Source organism: Metopolophium dirhodum, chromosome 1, assembly GCF_019925205.1.
Source record: "Metopolophium dirhodum isolate CAU chromosome 1, ASM1992520v1, whole genome shotgun sequence".
Lineage (NCBI taxonomy): Eukaryota > Metazoa > Arthropoda > Insecta > Hemiptera > Aphididae > Metopolophium > Metopolophium dirhodum.
This window is the reverse complement of record NC_083560.1, coordinates 106,443,937-106,460,705: the sequence shown is the minus strand read 5'-3', so window position 1 is coordinate 106,460,705 and position 16,769 is coordinate 106,443,937. Positions and strand designations below refer to the sequence as shown.

Here is a 16,769-nt window from a genome sequence, read left to right as displayed (position 1 = left end):
TTTGTTTCTTAATCAAGACTGATGTAGCTTTTAACTTAGTTTTTTTTCAGGTGATATCATTTTTTTGTATAATCTCGTAATATTACCAACAACGGCGCTTACATGCGACCACTCTCAAAGTGTCTTCGAATTGGCGTTTAATATAATAATTTATTGGTTTTGATTTGAAATCGAAACGAAATTGCCTATACCAAACCCCTTAAAAAGCGGTTGTCCGCGTCATACTGCTGATTGCGGGGCATCCGAGTCAAGTGGCGATTTCTTTTTTTCTCGCACTCGGTGGTCGTGTAGTCGTTTATAATCCCATCACGGACACCACACGTACGTCGATGATGAATGATTTATGACCGAGGCGGCGCTTTACCTATACAACAACTACAACATCATATATCACAATCGTGTTTGATAATATGATTACGAGCTGTAGTAGCAAACGGCCGACGACGTCGTATTGTCTGGTATTAGAGTGTGGATTGTGTTATTTTTATATTTTTCAAACGAGCGCCAGAACCACGCGTGCTCTCGCTCCAGCTCCCAAAAACGAAATTACATATTTTATTTGTCTAAGCCTGCAGTGATTAAAATCTATCGAAGATTAAAGATGTTCGTCATAATTAATACTAATAGGAAACACCTATATTACGAATGGGTTGAACAAATAAAAGATATTATGTAACTCGACAATATTAATTGTGTTGCCACGGTTTCCAGGACGACGGACATTGTCTCGCATAATATGGAACGCATCGGTGGCATATTTGAGGAACTGTTTTGAGGGGGCGGTTACGTTGGGCCAAGTTAAAATTTGGTATCCAGGCGTGTGTCTTTTGAATCAGTAGTTGTTAAAAGAATCTAGAATTACCATAATATAGTGTAATAAGTGTATTCTATAATAGTTGAGAATAGTTCATCGTGGCCGTGATTTTAGAATATTATGATATTTAAAACTTAAATATTAAACCCTGTGACACACCACACACAAATAAATTGCGCGTCATCGAAAATCTTCTCTCAAATTCCGTGGGGTTATAGTGTTATAGTGGTTATACACGCATGCAACATTATATTATTATTATTATTATACTGTTTCGCTTTCGTCACTGTAATATATTATATTATATTGTTATTACTAATCAAGTTGTGTTACCGACGATTTGGTTAAAAAAGCATTTCGAGGCGCACTGCAGATGATGATGACGTCCATGATTTTAGATCCGAGATAATATTATATTATCGTATCCCAGAACACTGATATAATTATAAAAAACAATTATTTTCTGTACATACCGACGCAGGTTAACCTAACATTTGAGAAGTAGGCCGGAGGTTCGTTTTATTACCAACGATATCGTCTATTGTTCGCGCGTATGTATTACCCGAGTGTAATGCGGTGTGCATATATTGGGTAAATGAATTAATGGCGGGTAACGAAGACCATGGTGAATAATATTCCTATAACATACTTGCAGAGTACAATATATTTTTATTATATTATATTATAATCTGTAATTCCCCATTTTGTAATAATAATCCAACTATAACAACGAGACGAGAATTTGATGTCGTATACTGTGTTGTTAACTCAATTAGTCCGCAAACCTAACTTCACTGTAAAAATTACAATGTAGTTTTGGTGTCAACGCTTTAGTGTAATAATAATAATAATTATTATTACTATGGGCAAGCAAACTTACGCAATTCGTGGGTCTAGAATGAAAAGGTTCTAAACCGTTTTTATGAAATTGTCCAGGAGTGCAATTTTAAGGTTTGAGTTCAAATATTTTACTCCTTGAACAAAATTTTTTAAAAATTTAAGTTCTAAAGCATGCAGAAACTTGTATAGTTTAATTCACAACATTATAATAATAATTTGGTGTATTGGTTGATATAAAAATTATAAAATGTTTAGTATGAAAAGGTTCTATAATATTAGAATATTTAGAACCTTTTCATCCTAAAATAAAAAAAAATATATTCAATTAGAACTTTTTCATTCTTATTTATTATTTTTATTATTGTTAGCTGAAACCTTTTCAGAATAATGCTTTCTCATTGCTACCAATCTTCGATCACGAAACAATGTAATAATTATGAAACATCGAAATCCATATCTCGATCGTAAAATTCTGTTGAATATGAATAAATGTAATAATTATTAGGCTTATTATTGGTAGTGATTAATTTAATTAAAACTTTTTCATACTAACGTATTGTTAATAATTTGGTTCCATTAACCGAGCGTTTTCAATTTGATTAAATTGTGTTTATAATTAAATTTTTGGCGATTTAGAACCTTTTACTTTTAAAAAAAATGTCAATAATAATCGTATAATCATAAATGTTAGGTTAAAAGATGCACCTCTGCATTCTAAAACCATTTAAGTTAAAAAGTGACTTTTGAAAAAAATGCGATTTAGAACCTTTTTATTCTAGACCCACGAATTATTAAAATAGAGTAAATGCTTTACCTATATACAGCCACCTTGCTACATAATATGGAAATCTATGCGATGAATTAATATATAATATTTAATTTCATCAAAAAATATTCATGAAAATATTATATTCATAATATCATATCATTATGTGTACCAAAGCATATTATTATAATCAAAAAGGATTTTCTTTTATAATATCGCTGCTTAACATTAATATTAGCATACTAGATATTATCATCATGCGTCTTGTCGAACGATTTGAGTTTTAGAATATAGTAGATTGAAGAATATAGATGGGTACTTGAAATGCTCTATACATTTGCCAAATAAATCAATTATCTATACATTTTTAATACACCTATATATATATTGAATACGTGGTTGGATAATTTATTTTGCAAATCCAATTAAATGACATACCATTGTTTACTGTCGTTTGTGTTATCCGCCCTTATCCTCAAAAGCTATCGTATTACGTATAATTGATAGAGTATATTTTGTATAGTAGTGCCTATGACCTATTATACGCGTTTGGGTTTCACCGATGTTACAACAACGTGCGTTCATTCAATTGTATCAAACTTTTGAATGTTTACCCATTATTGAAGGTTTGAAATCGATAACCTATCACATATGATGTCATGATCATTATTTAGTGATGTCATTCGTGTCTTTAGCGAAATAAATAGAGCATCGACTGATTTGAACACAGTATACTTGTGCGTCATGATAATAATATGAACAGGTAGGTATCAGTAATTATCAGCAAATTAGAAATCAGTATAGATAATTACTATAATTTATGTTTAATTAGATTTGAAAAAAAATATTGACTTCATAAGGTTTATTGGTATAATAAATAGAAAATTAAAATCTTATTAAATAACAAATCATGTAAACAGAGCAAAAAAAATTACAGACTACATAAAATTAAATTTAGATAGGTAACAAAAGAATAATTTTATCATACATAATATGTTATCTTAAGCTTTAATGTTTGTTGTCATAAAATATTTTTACAAGTTTAATACAATAATTTTATTAGCTCAAACGTATACCCAGCCTATACTTTATAATAAATTCATAAAACAGAAAGTTTTATTTTCCAAGGTATCTATCATATACATTTTAAAACTCCACCAATTAACATAATATAAATTATGCAATATTAATGAGATTTTAGCGAAACAAGAAAGTTGTTGGTTTTATAATGGAGTAGATATTTTAACTTTAGAAAAAACATCTATAGGTTCAAAATTTCATAAAGTTTTGTCTATCGAATATCGTACACGGTCACAAGGACTGTTGTTTCTAAAAATAAATAACAAAATTGGTTCTATAAGAAACACAAACACTGACTGTCGTAATTGTATAGTATTATAATTTATAACAAATACAAATTACAATAATAATTGAATTTGTTATCATCACCGTGTTTTAATATAATAATAATAAATAAATAAATAAATGTATAAACAATGTGAAAATAGGATTAGACTTCTAAGCATATAAAATAAATAATAATTAATGATAGTAGTTAATTTCACAGGTATTGAACAAACTGCAGGTAAATAATTCTTGTATAGTATAAAATATTTTTTTACTTGTTTTTTTTTTCATTGAGAATAAAGGATTCAACAGCCAGGTAATTAGCTTGCCTTTTACTTGTTCTGTTGACCCTTTTTCACCTTATTTCCTGTTGGTCAAATGTCGTTCATAATGCATTAACGCTCTTTTAAGCACCTGTGTTTGTCAGAACTCGGAGATAGTCAATTAAAGACAATCTAAGTAGGATTCTCTCACGACCTAGTTGAAATAATATTTGTTTTATTTTAACTGCCATAATCCAATCAAGATTAGATAGAAATATTAATGAGTCCGTGGTCTGAACATAACGAAATATTATTTTTCCAAACTAAAGAAAGTACTTGCCAACTTTGAACGCTGTAGTTCGCGCGTGATCGCATCCGTAAATAATTAGGATTAAGAAGGTAAGTAGGTATTAGGAGAACCATTTTAAGACATATTTATGACACAGGAAATCACAAAAGAAATAAGTAAATTTAATATTATAATATCACCTTACTTAAGCAATTATTATCTGTTTATATGTACCAGGTACCTACTATAATAGGAATGACACCTAAGTCTCGGTTTTTCCATTGCATAAAATTATTTCCCGTGCGCATATGGACATCACCGGTTTCCTCCAAAGGTGACCTTTCCGTTTTCCACGAAATCCCTTTTCCGCCATTATAAATTTTAGGTTTTTTTCATTTAGGGAATTTGCGTTGAAATATTATTATATATTTTTATTTGTTAATCTTGCAGTTGATTTTTTTCGGTATTTTAGGTGTTTGAGTTCTTTTATAACCTTCGATTCTATCGTAGGCGTTGGTGTAAGTTTCTGATAGCATAACATTAGATCTTTTTCATTTTATATATTGTAAGTATGTGAAAGAAGTTTGCTTTGAATTGTTATTTATTATTGATTTTCGCTATTTTCTTTTGTAGTATAAATTCAAAATTGTATAGTTTGGTGATATTGTGGATCGCTATGTAGAATTCATGATTTTTAATTTGTATTAGGAGTGTGTACTTTACGTAATATTTTGTCAGTTGGCACTTTATTGTTATGGTTATAATTAATGTGGTGCAGGGGTATGAAAGTAGGGAGTGTTGCAGTCATGGATTGTTTGACTAATGAGGTTTGCGTGCTTGTTATCGAAATTGATTGCGATCAGATGGACTCGTCGTTGGGCATTCCGTGTGTAGAGAGACATTATATAAGCTACTTACAAAATTTTCGTTTTCAATAAAGGGATCTGTAGTTGGTCGAGACATATTATTGTGGGTAGGCAATTAAAAGAGTAAAAACATTTTTTCGTTCAAACGGTATAAAATACCAAAAAAAAGTACGTGGGAAATCTCCGAAAATCTAAGAATTATATCACGTGCACGTGATCGGAATCGAATGAAGTAAAAACTTAAAATGTTATATTATACACAGCAGTAAGTGATATCAAAGCTAATTCACTTTATATAATAACGACATAAATTTAAGAGCAAACACGAGAAACATCATAAATCATCTAATTCAGTTGGCCATAGGTACTAATATTAGGATTACATAGGTACCTATATAAGACATATTAGTAGGTTTAACACATAAATATAAATTATCTAATCAATACAGACCAGTAACTAGATATCACTTACTATAATTAAATTTTAGACGCCGTTTGCACCATTAGTGATACATATCATATTATTATTTTATATAAATACAATTTAATCTCTCTATGGTAAATAAAAATGTTTTAAAATATTATTCAGTGTTCTACATAATATTTTATGGTATATAGTTTCTTATTATTTTTATTTTAATACCCAACCAAAAAAATTAATTAAAATATTACAATCATGGGTAGGTATTGAAAATGTATATAAAAAAATGCATTTTGTGTAAAAAATGTTTTGGGTTTGGTAAGATCTAGGGGTAAGGAAATGGATAATCGAGGGGTTAAACTTCCCTCTCATTAATATATATTATTAAATATGTTTTATATATTATATGCAAACCAACCCACAATATTAAGCGTGTAATATTATGATTATTTCGTGTGGAGGTATTTTCGTTAAAACGAGTTTTGTTATAGAGGTTTTACTGTGGAGTGTATACACAAACATGTTTGATTTCGATGAGTAGAGAGTGCCCGAGGGGTTGTAAAGGGGCATATCCCACAACCACCTGTTTTTTTGCTTGTCAATTGTATGTGGGCCTTCAGTTCCCTGAAACAATTTTTCGTTATCATCACTATAACTGTGAGAAAACATATTTTGCTCGACCCGCTAATATTGTCCGTCGTGACGACTTTCTCAGGATACGTAATAGACAACCAAAGAAAACCAATTACAGACATTCGCGCAAAAGCCTCGACCGCGGAGTTGATCAACGAATGTGTGCAGCGTGAACTCGCGTGGCAATATCTGGGGTAGTGACTAGGGGGGGAGGGTGTACTGAGAGCTGAAATTTGGCAGAAAATGTACGACCCGTATACGTGCGTATTACAGTAAATGATGATATGCTAATAATATATTAAAATATTATGTGTATCACGTGTATAGTTGCGCTGTCGCCGCGCCGGGGCGATTGAACTCCGAGGTCGTCGTCGTCGTCTTCGTCGCACGTCCTGCGCGTCCGCTATACCAGCACATACACGCAATGCAGAAATATAAAAATATAGGTATATAATATATAATAATATTACGTTATATGCCTAGGCCGCGACGAAATTATTATTACGTTTTTTTTTTTTACATCGTCTAGTCGCCACCGCCGCCGTTCTTCTGTAGCTCCGATGGCAGTGCGCGGTGTGCGGCGCTCGTGTGCGTGGTGAGCTTGATGGTGAAGGGCGGGGGGGTCGGGTTCGGCGATGCGTTGAAACGACGCGCGCGAAAACTCCGGCACACTATAATGGGAAAAATAGACGAAAAGAAAGAGAGGTGTATTATAACTGCAACGAGTGAGACAAAAAAAAAAAAAAAAAGCAAAAACAGCGACCGCCGCCGCCGCCGTCCCCACTAAAAATCTTTCGCCTCGGAAAACTCGACTCGGCCCCCGCGTTTATTGGCCGAAATCCGCGGGCGAAAAAAAACAGGTGGGAAAAACCGTACCGGTCCTCCTCGTCGCCACCGCCACCGCCGAATAATTTGCGCCAGCCACCACCAGAAACGCGTCTCGTAAGACGCCCGCCGACGAAGACGACGATCGCACGCCACAAGACGTCCAGTCCACCGGCGCCATCGAAACCTCACCGACGTCTCTGTCCGTCCAGAAGAGAGTCGTTGTCGCACCACCCGAGTCCCGAGCGAGCTAACGTCCGCAGCAGTCGACACGGTTTCGGTCAGACGCGAAAAACCTAACCATATCCGATCTTGCTGATCAGCCGCACCGCGTATTCCGTACCCTCGACCACAATCGCCGAACAGGGATAGCCCTCTGCAACGTCTCCGCGTGTACTCCGTGCCACGAAGAATAATATTATATTATACACTTGCGAATCGGAGGCTGACCCGCAAACGGAACTCGTCATCGCAACCAGGTCGTCCTTCTGCGTAGGGTCGTCGACGATCCTGCAGTAGCAGCAGCAGCAGCAGCAGCAGCATCTCCGGTCGTAACCACAAAAACGCGGCCCGACAGCCATACGATGATATTTTCGAAGTGAGTACACCTCTGCGATAATATTGTTTTATACATCCATCATCCACCTATACGTCGTCCCGCTCTATATTTTATATTCTTCGACGTCTCGCCTAGAAAATTTGACGAAAAAAAAATTTTGCGATTTTATCACGATGATAAAAATATTATGCAGATTTCAATGTTACCGTCGCTATAAATCGCGAAATTTTTTTAGTATCTATATTAACATTATTATAATATGTGTCATTATTGCCTATATATAATATCTGCGTTTTTCTCGTCCCACGCGCTCCCGATTCCCGGACCTGGTAAAATATACGATATAGTCTTGCGATAAATCGGAGAGGGTTTTTTCATCTTTCGTTCTCTTGTCTTACAATAATATACATAATAAAATACATATATATATATATATTTATTATTTGCTTCATTGTTCACGCCCGAAATTGTGTACGGTCGATCTGTATAATAAGACTCCGTGAGTAATTACTCCGGAACGGATGCACCACTTATCTAACCGACCGGGTGGCGAGGAGGGGAAGTCGTACTGCAGACTCGACTACGTACCTATATATAATAATATTATATATAGGTAAGTACATCGGTTAATGTCTGCAGTTGGTATGTACATTTAGCACTTCAAAACGACCCCTCTCCCGTCCCATTGTTAGAGTCGGACCGATTGATCGTTTATTGTAATATATAAATAGTATATATAACATATTGCATAAATAATAATAATATTGTCGTCATCGTTAACACATATTATATTATTATTGTGTATAATACACCGTTTCGGTTTGGGTGACATTGACCGGATCTCGCCAAAACGGGACCCGCCGCCGCCGCCGCCGATTCCGAATGACGGCGACGCGGAAAATCGCGAAATTATAATATAATAATAATAATATCATAGTACGATGTTAAAATATTTTTCATTAAATTATTTCGTACGACTTTTATCGTTTCGAGCGTATATATGAGATATACTTCCAGTATCGAACGGAAATAACGGTCCAGCCCGTTCGTATACATGGAAATATATTATATACATAATAATATACTTGTATATACGCATAAAAAATGACACGATAACAATGTGATTTGTACGTAAACCGTACGTGTATTATAATCGTATGAATGTGATGTAGGTGTGTGATGTAAATATGTATAATGTTAGATTGGTGCACACATATAAACTGTAAGTCCACTTTTTTCCGAGCTATGAGAGTCTTTGAGTGGACGTGTCACTGGCGTTTTTATAGTGGTTATTAAATTACATACAATTTCGATTAAATTCTTCAAAGAAATGTAAATTTAAACTTTAATCAACTAAGATTTAGTGATTACAAAACTTTATAAGAAATCCATGTTCTTATTTAATATTTACGTAGTTGTGGTGTTGAAAAAACTCGACTATTACTGAATCTATAGAACAAGTTTAAAGTTAAAACATGAAATATAACTAATAATTACATTTTTTAAGGCATCTTTCGGGCTGCGTTTAGAATATTTTGGGATATTTTATTTCAATCAAATTTAAATTTTTTGTTTAAATAATATTTAAAAACAACACAAAGAGAGATGTCTTTCAAAATTTATTATTTTCACGGTATTTATAGTAGGTATGTTTTGTTGCTCTAAAATCAGTGACAGCCGACCTTCTTCAACGTGTTTATGTGCCCAACATTTTCGGTGAAACGTCTTCTTAAGTCCATTAGATAAAGTTTAAAAATTCAATATTATGCATATTGTACTGCACGTAGATTTACATATTTTAATTATAATTATAATAATTGATATAATAAAAAAGCTTTGTTTACGTTGTAATAACAATGAAACTTCACTTGAAATCCTCCTAACTTTATACTTGTGACTTATACAATATGTGTGTGCTAAGCCATCAATACAATTATACTATATTGATTTATTATACGCGGGTATGGTACACATTTCTGACACCCATTTGGCCGACAGACTTTTGGCAGATACTCAATAAGTTGAAATGGCTGACAAATTAAAAAGCAAAATAACATTAAAATATCCATGCGTACAAAAAAAGTGATTTTATATTGTGATAAGAATATAGAATTATAATATAATTTTAAAAATTAAATCATATTAGATACATTTTTAAAAATAAAAAACAATAGGCACATTATACTCAGAAACATTTTGCACAGTACATAGTTTTTAAAAATTTAAAAATAATAGTAAATACCTAATGTAATGCGATAGACAAGTTAAAATAAAAACCAATGATGTAAATTATAATATGCAATAGGTACCTCGTAATATGTTATTAAAGTGCAATTTATATAACGGGGGACCTATATAATATGGTATGCCCACTTGACAACCCAGCGGGTCAGTTACAGTCAAGTCACATAAAATAAATTTCCTAGCGGATAATATGTTATCGAATTGTTCATTTATACTAACTCTATTGCCGGCTTATTTTCGTCTCGTCGCGAATACCCTTTCGGCCATTCGACTGTCGGCCTATTAGTATGTCCGTCGGCCGGTTGGATTCCGCCAAATGTCTCTATGCATCCCACATGTACACATTAATAAATAATTATACCTATCCCGTAGTGATATACGACGCATACTCTGTTTGACGCACATCGAGTGCATCGGGATAAAAAGGCGACGGACGGACGTTACGTAAACACTTTGCCCGGGTGAGTTGAACGCGCGTAGTGTATATAATAATATTATTAAACATAAAAGAGATGCACCGATGACCGTTGGCCGGAGAAAGCCGGACTATACTCTCGTAAACAATATAATATCGTTATATGTGCGGACGAAATTATTTCCCGTTGCAGTGCCGATGCCGTAATCTCCATATAATATAATAATATATATTGCACACGCGCACCTGACGTGTAAACAATATAATTTTATAAATATATATCATTAGATAACACATGAGCTCATTATCGTTGGCGTTGTGTATAAATTATATTATATTATATTGTTTCGCAATCGGAACCGTTTCGTATGTACCTATAGTGTTGTACGCCATCATCGATAGTATTATTATATTATAGTCCGTATAATATACTATTATAATGATGATGGTCAAACGACGAAGCCGACACGATCTCCGTAGAAATTATTTTTCTCGTCCGACCCCGTACCTACGCCATATTTGGTGTTTTCCGACGTCCGTCGATAGAATATCAATTATATAGGTAATCAAATTGTCATGGGACATGTTTTGATTTTTCATATTCGCGTTGTACCGAAATATCCCAATAACGCCAATCATTCTACCGTATTAATATTTTTTACGCATTCGTAAATAGGTAGTAATATTATAATAATATATTATATTGAAAATGTATTATTTTTTTTTTAAAAAAAATTTTACTGTATAATAATATAACGTCTACTAGACACGGATTTTTATCATAGAAACGGCACCTATGTTATATATACTCCAAATATCCGGTCGACTCTGTCGGTAAAAAAAAAAAAAAATATGTAAAAATATTCCGTACAACCGCCGACTACGTTACCAGCAAAATCGTGAACTATATCAAATATTACACGTCGTGTATACTTACCCAAACGTAGGTACAATCCGTAACGGTATTTTCCATAAAAAAAAAAACACGCGTTCGTACAATATGAAAAAAAAGCAACGGCTTAGATAAATAATTGACTAGATATGGTGTTGTGGATGACAAAGCGTTCACATGTGTCATTTTTTGAAGTGCCCACTGTGAAGGTCTATTGATTTTTTTCTTAATTTTCGTCGGTCGCGAAATATATATATTATAATAATTAGACACTATATAAAGCAGACACCTGTAACCAGTCACCCAAATAAAAATGGGTCGCCATACAGGCTCATGATGTGCAGGCTTAATTAATAATAATATTATTACAAACACGATTTGCGTGAAAGTGCTAAAGACTGCGACGGAAAAAAAAGACGTCTACGCCGCAGGATGATAAGTGAATTATTTGACGCGTTTTCCAATTAAAATCGTTCCGCAAATATCCGAGTTTTTTCCTGCGTCTAAATCGCGACCATAAAATATTTTAAATCACATCATAATAATATTATATTGTGCTGTAAGATTAATGCACAATATTATGGCAATATTATTATCATAGGTTAGGTAGGTTAGGTACTAATAAAAACCAATCAACTATCGGTCATTTTTCATAATATGATATTATTAGCGGGACGACGTGTATACTTGTAGGTCGACGTGCGAATTCGGCGAAGAGCTGCACTGCAGCGGTGTTACACTGTTTAGCCAAATTTCGCGAGGATAAGGGATGTCACCATAATAAGATGTAAAATACATTATCTTTTAACTTAATATATATGTATGGTCGGACATCGGAGGGGTCGTCCACATTTGCATTGCATTCATACGGTGTGGCTCCACATCGAAACACACGATATAAGTAGTATAACAATATTATATTGTTGTAGACGATTGGTATAGGTGGTAGGTGATACATAATATTGTGGCAAGACCACGGTATAAGATATTATACGGGACTCTACGGGCCGACGCGCGTACCTATTATACGCATTATAATGTACCACATTACAGGTATAAAACTGACGTATTACATGTGCATACGTACGTAATACACACGCACTCACATACCGCGAAATAAGTGCATTCACCCTAGTCGGGCCGAGACGTGCGGCAGTCCATCGAGTTCGTTTAATGTCAAGTCGTTTCCGCTTCACAAATCATCTGATTGTCCATTTAGAAGACGTGTATATATAATATATTTATTGCAACCGACACAACGCTCGATCACGGTCTTGCTTTGGATTTTTTTCCCAACGATGTGTATATATATTTGGCGATTTTTTTACGAACCGTCCATCCAGAAATCGAAAAACCATTGCGACGAAAATTGAGTAGGATTCGAACGTGATTCTTTTGATTGGGTTTTTTTTTTTGTCGTTAATACTGTACGTTTCCGGTGCGCGACGACCGGCCATATGACCGATACCACAACGTCGTCGTGCACAGGTTACCTCCACCCTTCCGTCCAACGATTCTGATTCTGTCCATTATCGAATTCTTTTTTTTCGCTAGTTTTTGCTCGAAACAATAAGCCATCGGCGATCGAATAACCACTGTTTTTTTTTTAATCTTTTTGTTACATTTTTATTGTTTTATGTTAGACACCATGCAAACGATAGTCAATTATTGTCGTCGTGGGTGCGCACCTGCCACCGGTGTCGAATACGTGCGGCGTCCACGGTACGCGCCATCGTAATAATAGCACAATGGCATCGCGACATTGTCTTTTTGCGCGTTAAGACGACTATTTTTTTCTGTAAAAAATCGGAAACGATCTTATTGAATCCTATATAATATTATTATATCGTATTGCGTATTATAATATAATAATATTACAATCCGATCGTCACACACGCGCGCGCCCGAAGGGTGCAGAGACCCCCGAGCGTTTCGTGAATGGTTTGACGTTCGCATTGTTTCAGATGCGCGTTGGTCATCGTCGATAGGTAATAGGTGTATGATATATATTACGCTGGTGCATGCCGACGACGATAATTGACGTGATAATTGAAAACCATTTAAACGCTACGAGTTGTAGGTACCTAGATAATACAATAAATTACAAATATATACACGATGATTCGATATCATAATATATTATAACTGCAATATTATGATAAAGATACTTATAATATAGTATAATATTATGTATCTATATGTATATATTTTTTATTTTTTTACGCCGTATTTACTAGCGTTGAAGTCTCTAAGAGTAAATAGTTTTTTTTTTTTTAAAATCATGTTTCCTAATAAATTTACTTAACTTCGGAAAATATCTGCTACTATAGGTACTAAACTTAAACGGTTTTCCGCGGTACTGGTGGAAATAGTTGTCAAATAACCGTTAACTCTCATCCACCGGTGTCATAATATCAAAGTAGAAAAAACACAAAAAAATAGCAACAAAAGCTGCTGAAATAACAGCTATACCTAATAGTAAAAATCAATAAAAAAAATACCACTTGTTACAACTAATAAGTAAAAATATCAGTTTGAAATCGTACCAATATAATATGACACACCTAAACGTCCGGAACAACTACCAACGAAGCAAATGCTTTACGTCCCAAAGTTGTAAGACATAATTTTATATCATACCATAATTGTTTAATATTATATTATGAAGCCAAATATTATATTTATCGCACAATATATTATAATATTATATTGTACGTCGCGCGTGTGCTTTCGACGAGTGCAGCTGTTCTCGCATCATCACACACACACACACGTGTAGGAAGTTATTATATTATTATTATTATCATATACATATATACATCGTTGTATATTACTGTTGTTATATTATTCGTATCGCGTAACGGTGTTTGTGCGCAGAATATTTTTTCATTATTGTTATCATTGCGTATTATATTCATTTGTATACGTCCGAATCTTTTTATTTCCCTGCGCGGCCGCGCGTACCTGTATCGTCGTCGTGGAATCGGTTGGAAAACTGACTATACACGCGTGATGTGTATACAACAATGACAACGGTGATAATAATAAGAACATACAGCTATTATGTTCCGGTCGAATCGCATAACAAATAAACGCGGTCCTGACGAATTTTGTCATTTCCCTCGTGCATTTCGTATCATATTAGGCGCACGCTCGTGTGTGTGTGTGCACAGATATTGTGTGGGTACATCATTGTCGTGTACCTACATGAATGTTATTATATTATATCGCTGGCTGTTACGCAGACGTCACGTTTTTCGTACCTACCATGTATTCTTCAATTATCAGTGCGATAGCAATTCGTATTGTGCCCGGCGCGGAATTTTTGTTGCTCTAAACGGTACATGTACCCATGTCCTACACCGACGACGACGTCGATAACGATGATAATAATAATAATAATAATTTGTGGATACACAAGTTCTATTGCAGCCACCTGTTCCGTCACACTATGGCATATACGTGAGAGACCGCTCGAGTACACATACGTATTATTACCATTCCTACAATTATTGCATAGTATAATAAAGCGATATCACTGTACACAATATATTATATTATACGTTAGTTGTATAGGTTCTATAATATTATATCATTTGATGTTTTGACACTTGAAAGAGGTTATAGGCTTCTTATGAGTGAAACAATTTGTGATCCAGATGCATACTCGGTCTGTTGGCGAACGGGAATTAATATTATATAGATTAATATGTAACGTTATTTCGCAGATAAACTTAAATAAAGGACAGGGCTTGAGGATGGAAAGAGCACGGGGAAACTCCGCAGAGGGAATTTAATAGCCTATGGCAGCCTAGGAAGAGAGATAATACGAGTCGAGAACTATTTAAATTAGAAAATCGGAAAGATATTGGACATACATAATACTATATTATATAGGTACCTGCTGTAAATACGAGCCTGATTTTTCAGTGGTCACGTGGCTCGCTCAGAGCCACAATATAATATGTTTTATAAGTATAATATTGTTGGTTATTTTTTTACTGTTTTTGCAACGCAGTCTTCGTTCGAGGACCGCGACGAGGTGTTACAATATTTCATATTATTTAGAAGTCGTCGTCATAATGACGAGCACGTTGTAGGTACTCGGAAATTCTCAAACGTCCGATCCTGCTCGATTTTCTGGACATCGGTTGGTGTGAACAACAGTTGTAATGTTATTATTATAATAAAACGTCGTCGTGACAACACGATGACCTGTTGCATTCGCGATATAAATCGGGACGGACATATTGTTATATAAAATACGGTACAACGCGATATCATCTTATCGTAAGAAATCTTTGGTCGTGTATAGTATAGTTATGGCCTGCGTAGGTACATCGAATAATATAGTAATCATATCATCATCATTGTTGCTGTTATCTGCAGCAGCACCGGCGACAGTCAGACACTCAGACGCAACGCGCCCAAGTTGTATTGCTCGCGCCGTTTCGGACGGACAAAAAACCGCGGAAAAAAAAAATAGGAAAATCATCTCGCGGATTTCGTCCGGCCCCGTCACGTTCACACGGCGTTACGGCCGTTTCGGATTAGACCTGTTCCGTTCGTATTATAGTACTACATGTCATTCCACCATTATATTATTATATACTCGAACGGATATCCCGGAGAGTTAATAATAATGCATGATATAATATGACACACATAATAATGAAGAATATAGAACGGTGTACGCGCACTATAATAATATAAACGCGCGATCATCGTTCGGTATCTATATTATATTCCGGTATACTTCACTTTTTTTTTTTCATGACTTTGTCGAAACGACTTACCTCATTATGCCGACAGCCAAAAGTCGTATGTCTATTATATGTGTACCGCGCACTTTTGTACTTCGCGAATTCCGCCTGCAGTACGCGCACTTGTAATAAACGACGCCTTCGTGTTTACGTCCAGGTGCATACATTTTTTTCGAAAAACATACATCTGATGTCCCAATGTATTGTTTAGGACTTATTGTTTTTTTCCACATAAAAGACACGACCGTTGTTAAAATATTGTGACGTGATCGTTGTAGTTATAATGTTATGTAGCAGTTATCTGCAATCCATGTGTACAGGTAGGTTTAAAAATGCATTTACATTGGCCAATATTCAACGTTTTCTTTTTTTTTTTTTATAATATAATATTCTTATCGTCGCAGTATAATATCCGTCCCCTATAAAATTATAATAATATGTTCATCCAAACGGCCGTCGTCTCGCATTCATCAGAATATCCGATTCGTCGATCGGTCATAAATCTACACGTCAATGCCTACCTACTTAATATAATAATATTTAAAAAAACAATGCTAACAATGCTGCGATGGACCTCCATAAGTTAATATGCAACCGTTATTATTGTATCAGCGGTTTCCCACTGCAGGTACCCTGCAGCACATATCGCTCGGTATCACGTGTCATAATACTATTGTGTGGTGCGCGGGGAGACATGAAAATGTGAGACGGTTTGGCTGCAAAAATAAAAAATAAAAATTACATTATAATATTTTCGATTTGATTTGCGCGGCGAAGACGATAACGTAGAATAATAATAATAATAATAATATAATAATATTATCATAGACAC

The 16,769-nt window shown here is 34.6% G+C and overlaps 1 protein-coding gene across 1 annotated transcript in view; it reads left to right on the top strand.

The window, feature by feature from the left end:
* Nucleotides 1-7,185: 7,185 nt before the first annotated feature.
* LOC132935781 (uncharacterized) overlaps nucleotides 7,186-16,769 on the top strand; it is an 80,398-nt gene continuing 70,814 nt past the window's right edge. Inside the window, exon 1 of the mRNA XM_061002393.1 lies at nucleotides 7,186-7,662. Within this exon, the coding sequence (XP_060858376.1) occupies nucleotides 7,649-7,662 (14 nt within the window). The 5' untranslated portion in view covers nucleotides 7,186-7,648. The remainder of the gene's footprint in view (nucleotides 7,663-16,769) is intronic.